The sequence below is a fragment of the Oscarella lobularis genome, chromosome 6 (genome assembly GCF_947507565.1).
Source record: "Oscarella lobularis chromosome 6, ooOscLobu1.1, whole genome shotgun sequence".
NCBI classification, from domain to species: domain Eukaryota; kingdom Metazoa; phylum Porifera; class Homoscleromorpha; order Homosclerophorida; family Oscarellidae; genus Oscarella; species Oscarella lobularis.
Genome location: NC_089180.1, coordinates 2,465,812 through 2,472,601, shown reverse-complemented (window position 1 = coordinate 2,472,601; position 6,790 = coordinate 2,465,812). Strand labels below are relative to the sequence as shown.

At 47.7% G+C, this 6,790-nt stretch overlaps 1 protein-coding gene across 1 annotated transcript; it reads right to left on the bottom strand.

The window, feature by feature from the left end:
* Nucleotides 1-3,284: 3,284 nt before the first annotated feature.
* LOC136188178 (uncharacterized) lies at nt 3,285-6,372 on the bottom strand. The gene is made up of 2 exons (XM_065975911.1): nt 5,148-6,372; nt 3,285-5,023 (listed from the first exon to the last, which is right to left on the bottom strand). The coding sequence occupies exons 1-2, from the start codon at nt 6,370-6,372 to the stop codon at nt 3,285-3,287; spliced, it is 2,964 nt and encodes a 987-aa protein (XP_065831983.1).
* Between the last annotated feature and the right edge of the window lie 418 nt (nt 6,373-6,790).

The window sequence follows — 6,790 nt, the reverse complement described above, 5'->3', positions numbered from 1 at the left end:
ACTGTAACGCCCCTTTTAGAAACCGCGATTTCTTGGAAGGAAAATTTGCCTTCTTTTGCTCGAGACGAACACACCGTCTTCTAACTCAAAGTCCTACCGTTGGAGGAGGAAGCTCGTGCCAAAGCCCCAAACAAGTTTTTTTTGACTGCGGCAACAGGCCCATCTCGACGACCGCTTCGCGTTCCCTAAACACTGCGATACCAATCAAAAATTCATCTGCATGTACAGCTCTGACTTTTCGGCTACAAAGGAAAAGTAGTCTAACTCTGTCTATAAACCAACAATCCTTACAGCAAAAATAGTCTGTACTTTTACATTGTTTGCGACGTTCTTAGCTTACACCTTTTAAAAGAAACGAGAAATGGTGTTAGACATTTCTTTCCATCGCTCCGACGCATTCGAATTTGACGCGAGTGTTTGTCTCTTTCTCGAGCCTGTCCTGACATACCCAATGATGTCAAAACCTACATTGAAACTTACGGTAAATTTATCGCCGTCTTTGACGATTTCCACAGGGGGTTCAAACTAGCATTGAGCCACTTCTGCTTGTCTTACTCTCTGTTTATCAAAAGCAAGGGAACGCAGGTTCAAATGCCTCCATGCTTTAATGAAATATTCATTGAGTCTGCTAATCGAAAACTCGCCTATACCGCCCTTTTGACAACACGCTACCCGAACGAGACCCATAGAAATTTTTGTGCGATCCATTGCTTGAAACAATGAATTGTCTGCAATGATATTTTTGGCGTCTCGACGGTATATCTTTACCCTTCCTGACATCAATGCAGCGATGCAAATTAGCGTCAGATTTTGCAGATGACAAATCTATTCTTCTTATTTCATTTCCGTTGTGTCTCTCACAACATTTTTCACGACACCAGGCAGCATTATGACGACGTTTACAGTTAAGATTTCTCAATTTCTTTGGCAAACTCTTCAATATTCCCATCACAACAGAAAACTTGTTAACCAAAACAAAGAGCAAGCTCTAAACCACGCAGAAATTTACTAACGAAACAAACAGATTTTTGTGGGTAAAACCTTTGACAGCTTATCCCTCTTCGGTTAGTGCTCTGTTTGAGAAATCGCCGTTTTCTGTTTAACCCAACGAAGAATCGTTTAGTATTAAGACCAAACTTCTTTGCCGTGAGATAAACGCTGTTCTCGTGATAGAACCGAACCCCTTCAAGCTTTGTTTCGCAAGTGTAACTTCTACGAGTCAACCGCAGCTGAGGAGAGTCCGCTTCCGTCATTTTAAACCTCGTGCGCTTATAGCGTTCTAGGTTAGTACAAGAAGGTCGTATGCGCTTATTAAGTGCTATGCGCTTATAACAGCGCATGCGCCTGTAAACCTGAGTCCACGGTATACCTCAAAAGTTATAGTTTAAACAGGTACGTTTTCAGATGTCGTTTCGGATTTTGAGATTAGTTAAAAATATCGCATGGCGCGTGTAGGCACAGGCCCAACGGTCGAGGAGCAATCGCCCGCGCCAGCGCGACCGTCGCCTCCGTTGACAAGGGCTCTCATCTGACGTCGAAAGCGGGCCACGGCGACTGCAAGCAGCATGTTGACGTCAGTGACAAATAGCTTTTAAGCTCTGTCAAACGACACCGCGCATTGGCGAACCACGTTTTTACTTTGATGGTTTTTAATTACGTCGAAATCGTCGGGCAAGATTGTTGATTTTGTCTCGACTAGAATCGATCGATGTTTGTAATGTTCGAACTATTGCTTTAGCACGTGCCTAGATTCAAACTATAAATATTTACCTAATTTCTCCACACAGTAATCAACAATTGGCGTACCGTAAACTACCAAGTAAACGCCCACACCCGAGCAAGCGCCCCCCCCCCCCCCCCCCCCTCCTTTAAGCTGCAAAATAGTGTACAGGGTATGATACACTCCGTGTAAACGCCCACCCAAACACGGGACATTGCATCGGTTGCGCACCTGCATTGCATCAGTCGCGCACGTACAAATAGCTACCGATCCGACGGAGGAGTTCGCGGTGGAAGTCGTCACGTGACGTTCGACCAAGATGGCGCGTACCATATGCTTTTAGTGGTAGAGACTAGATGGTTACCCGGTTTCGCCCGGGTGCTTTCTCCAAGTTTTTTTTCAAAACTGCTATCGTTTGTACACACGCAGGGGCGCAACTGTAGGCTCTAAATTAATTACTTATTGGCGTACGTGTTGGCGTTACCCAGGCCACACCACGGGGAGGTCCATACGCCACGTGGCCCAAAAATGTTGGCCTCTTTCGAGGCGTAGGATAAGGTAGTTTGGGGTTAGGGAAGGGGAAGGGAAGGTCCCGCTAAAGCACTTCGTGACTACGTTTGCGGTTCTTGGAGATTCTGTTAGGACGTACAAATTAGTAGGAGAACTTACACGCGAGCAGGCGACGTAGAATTGGCCGTCAGCAAAGCATTTCGTCTGAAGACTGAGACCTACCGTTTTCAATGTCTGTCCCTGCGATTTGTTTATCGTCATTGCAAAGGACAGCCTGATGGGAAACTGCAGTCTCTTGAACGGAACAGTGGAATCAGAAGGAATTAGAGGGATGCGCGGAATAAATACACTCTCGCCTGCGTACTGTCCAGTGCAAATTGTCGCCTCTATAAAGTTGGGGCAGAGTCGGGTGACCTGTCAACTTTGTTCCGTTGCACAGTTTCGGAGCGTCGATGTTTCGCAGAAGCATAATAGGCGCACCGACTTTTAGAGCTAAGGTGTACGCAGGAAGACCGGGGGATTCAGGGAATTAAGAACTTCTGTGGGATAGTTGACTGCATCGTCTGGTTCCATAGTCGTATCAACGGCGAGATAAACTTTTTCGTTGTCTGGTATGAGCTGGAGCATAGTGTCGTTTATTTGATTGACGGCGTCATTTCGAGGAGCGAGAATGGCGCGTTCGCCAAGCCAGGCGGTGTCCTTGTATCGCTCGTGAAGTTGAGGGAAAACGGCTTGTACGAGTTCGTTAGGTGATTGGACTACTGTCACAGTGTGCCGCAAGGTACGTTAATGGGAATTGCTCCATTGCCGATTTCCAAGAGTAATTCTGCATAAGAGCCTGACTCGCGGTCTCCGTACAGATGAACTCTCATGTTTCTTGTCAAACGCATAGTTCGGACTTTAGGCCAAATGGAGCGCGAGTATCATGCGGCGATCTCGTCGGCCTTCGTTCCTTTTGGTATCACCGGTAGCGTTTGTCGGAAGTCTCCTGCCAATATAAGAGGTAGAACTCCCATGAGCGTGTCGTTGTTTCGAATGTCTCGCAGGGATCTGTCTAGTGCCTCCAGAGCCTGTTTGCCATGGTGCATTCGTCCCACACTACGACTTTGGCAAGGGAGAGAAGTCGCGCTCGTGCAGTGTTTTTCTGAATGGTGCAAGTGGGACTCTCGTAACGACTGATGTCCAGAGGTAGCTTAAAAACGGAATGGGCTGTCTTGCCGCCGGTGAGGAGAGTTGCGGCGATTCCCGAAGAAGCGACTGCGAGAGCAATGTCGCCTTGCGATCGTATTTTATCAAGGAAAAGATTGAGCAAGTAGGTTTTTCCTGTTCCTCCTGGCGCATCGAGGAAAATGATAGAATCGTCGGGACCTCGTGCGACATAAGCAAGTAATTGCTCGTAAATGTGTCTTTGTTCTTCGGTTAGGGAGTGTTCATTCGTTGTCAGTTGCTCCTGCAATTCAGCGGTGTTATAAGAGTATTCAGCGGCAATTTCTCTAGGAAGGCTGTCGTCCTCTTGTTCAGAAAAGCGATCAGGACTTGGCAAATGGTAATCGCTGAGAGGTTTTCCTCCGGGAAACGAAAGGAGCTTGTTCTCTATGCAAATTAGAGCTCGGTTGAAAATTGCGTCAGTGTACGGTAGCGTGTCGTCGTTTGCGCGTCTGCGAAGCGTTCGGAGGAAATCTTGGGCCATCGCTTCTTTGTGTTGTTCCCATAGACGAAGAGGATCGGAAATTTCGCACATGTGAAGCATGATGGCAAACATGTCGCGAATTTTGTAAGGACGATCGGTGACTGTCGCTTCTGTGAGTGCCAGGTGCCAATGCTGATCATCGGCCAAAAGTCCGCGTTCTCGGCACGCTTCGGCGTACGTATCAAAAACGGTACCATCTACCGTTCGTAGGTCTGCAAAAGACGTCGGTCCTCGAACGTGAAGCAAAAGAAGTCGCAAAAGATAGCATTCTGTGTTTCTGGGATGAACCGTGTAAATGCGTCCCAAAGTTGTCGACTTTCTAATGCCGTCAGTTTCGGGCACGAGTTGACCTTGTATTCTTCTCCGCCATTTTTTCTTCACCCATCTGTAGTATCGCGGAACGTCGATGTACAGTAGAGTTTTGGCAAAATCGTCAGAAGCGCAGAGCTGGAAGAAACCTGTCAAAGTTGTGGCAGGAGGTTCTGCTGCACGGTCCGGGGCGTTCTGAACGCTGAAAACAGTTCTCTGACCGTTTTCGAGGTGGACTTGAAGTTGTTCCACTGCTGGAAAGTGGTCGTGAATGGGAAACTGCAGCATGCGCCAGACGCCTTCGTTTGTACTAATGTATCTCGCAGTTTGGTACCGCAGGATTTCGTCGTTTCTGTGCTGATTTGTCAATCCGACGACAGCTTTGTCTTTGCCCTTGTTCAAGTAGGCTATGAGGTATTTTAGGGCGCAAATGGACCTGCAGTATTCGACGTTCACGTGGCAGTCGAAAGTGCGCGATAGAAATGGACTGTACGGAACGACGCACCTGTTGTCAACGTGAAATCTGCCTATGGTCGTTTCTACTCCGCCGTCTTCTGGAGATCGACGTCGGTATAGAGGATAACCGTTGAGAGATGTGATGGTCTCTCGCCAAAACTCTCTTGGATAGTGTTTGGTGCATTGGCCGTCTTTCATGCAAGGAGATCTGGTATTGAGTCGGCCGCAAGGTCCGTGGATCATGTGCTTGGTTATAGTTGCGAAGAGTTCTGGGTCTTCGTTGGGGTCGGGAAGTTCGGCGCTTATGATGCTGTCTATTTGATCGGGACGAATTTTTTCTACCATCCAAGAGAGACAGTGTACGTGAGGTAGGCTGCGCTTTTGCCACTCGATCGTGTAAACGTGGCAGCGTTTGATGCCGTAAATGTGTTGCGTGTCCACGAGGTACATGAACCTTTGAACTTTCGAAAACTCTGGCTATCAGATCGTGTCGATCTTTTGGGGTTTGTCCCGGAAGGAGTTCGCTCGTAATTTCTGGCCAATTTTGATTGCAGGTCATGGTTATAAATAAATCGGGAGCTCCGTGATGCTTGACGTACGTCATTGCGTCTTGGCACTTTTCGTGCATGTATCGGGGTCCTCCGGTAAATGACGACGGTAAAACGACCAATTGGCCGACGTCACGCACGTCGCCGTCAGTTTCGACTGCATCTCTTAGCGCCGTGTAAGAGGCCGCACGAAGTTGTTCTTGCTTGGTCCGAAGGAGGTTCAGTCTGTCAGTTTCTATGTTTGCAAAAACGTCGACGATGAACTGGTGAGACAATTCGCCTGCACGTAGAAGAATGTTAAAGTCGCCGTCGCGCTGCATGATTCGAAATGCGTAGAATTGAAGCATTGACATTTTTTTTTCAGTGATTTGATTCGTTTTCGGATCCTTCTGTCGGCACAATATTGTGTAACCGTCTTCGCCTCTCGGAAAAAGAAGCGGATATTGCAACGAATCGTAAGATCTGTGAATTTCGGTAATGCGTTTTATTGTATCATCTCTATTGGAAAGGACGATGTCGCGATATCCATCTTGACCTTCGGGTAAAATAGCAGCAACGTCGTTGCCAGATGGCGCATTGAACGTTCGTTGATGTTGGCCTTGGGGAACTCTGTCGGCGCGAATAACGACACGATAGTCAGGCATGTCTGGTGTTCGCTGATCGAGCGCGGTTTTGAAAATGCGCACGTGCTCGTTATGCTCGTGAAGCATGTCTTGTAGGCAAAGGGTGGTGTGCCTATTTAGCTGGGAATCTCGATCTATTTGCCACGCTAATCTGGCGTCAGCTTGTTGTCCGCGATCGTCTATGAAGTATACTTGGACGAATTGGGGTTGCTCTTCAGCTGCAGGAGTGAGAGGTCCGATATTATGGTAAATTTGTTCTTGAACTCTAAAGGTGGGCATGAATCCGGGCTCGACTACAGTGTGCGCTTGAAATGACGTCATAACAAAGCAGGAATTGTATGTGCGAATATTTTTTCTGAATTCTCTGGCTGGTGGTGTGTTATTTGTCAAAAAAGCGCGTAAGGGTTCGGGAGGAGGACCGAGCAAGGGAACGTCGACTTTGCCGTTTGCGCAACACATTCCCGGAGGTTCTGTCGGCCACTTCTTTGCATTGCAGTGAAGACAGGTAGCAGACATTGCTCCTACGCGTGCTCCCTCGTACAGATTTTGTGAGTTATAATGAAATGCGGGATAATTTGGGAGACGTACGGGCACTTCGCGAATTTGTACGGGCTCGACTTCTCGCATTTCTACGGGATTGTCGTCGTGTTGGGCTTCTTCGTTAATGGCAACAGGGAAAGACTCGTGTACGGGTGGCGTATGGGTTGGCGATGAACGACTACGGGTACTAATAGTAACGTCTTGTGTAGAGGACAGTGGCTGTTCAGTGACTGAAGGGATGGATTGAGAAAAAGGGAAATCATCGGCTGTCGAATGAATGTAGGAGTCTTGCACCAACGGGAACATTCAGTGGAGATGGCAGCTCGGGATTTCTTGATCTGTTCGCCGCTCTTACCGTTTTATTCGTTTCGCATTGCTTGATTTCCTTGCAAGA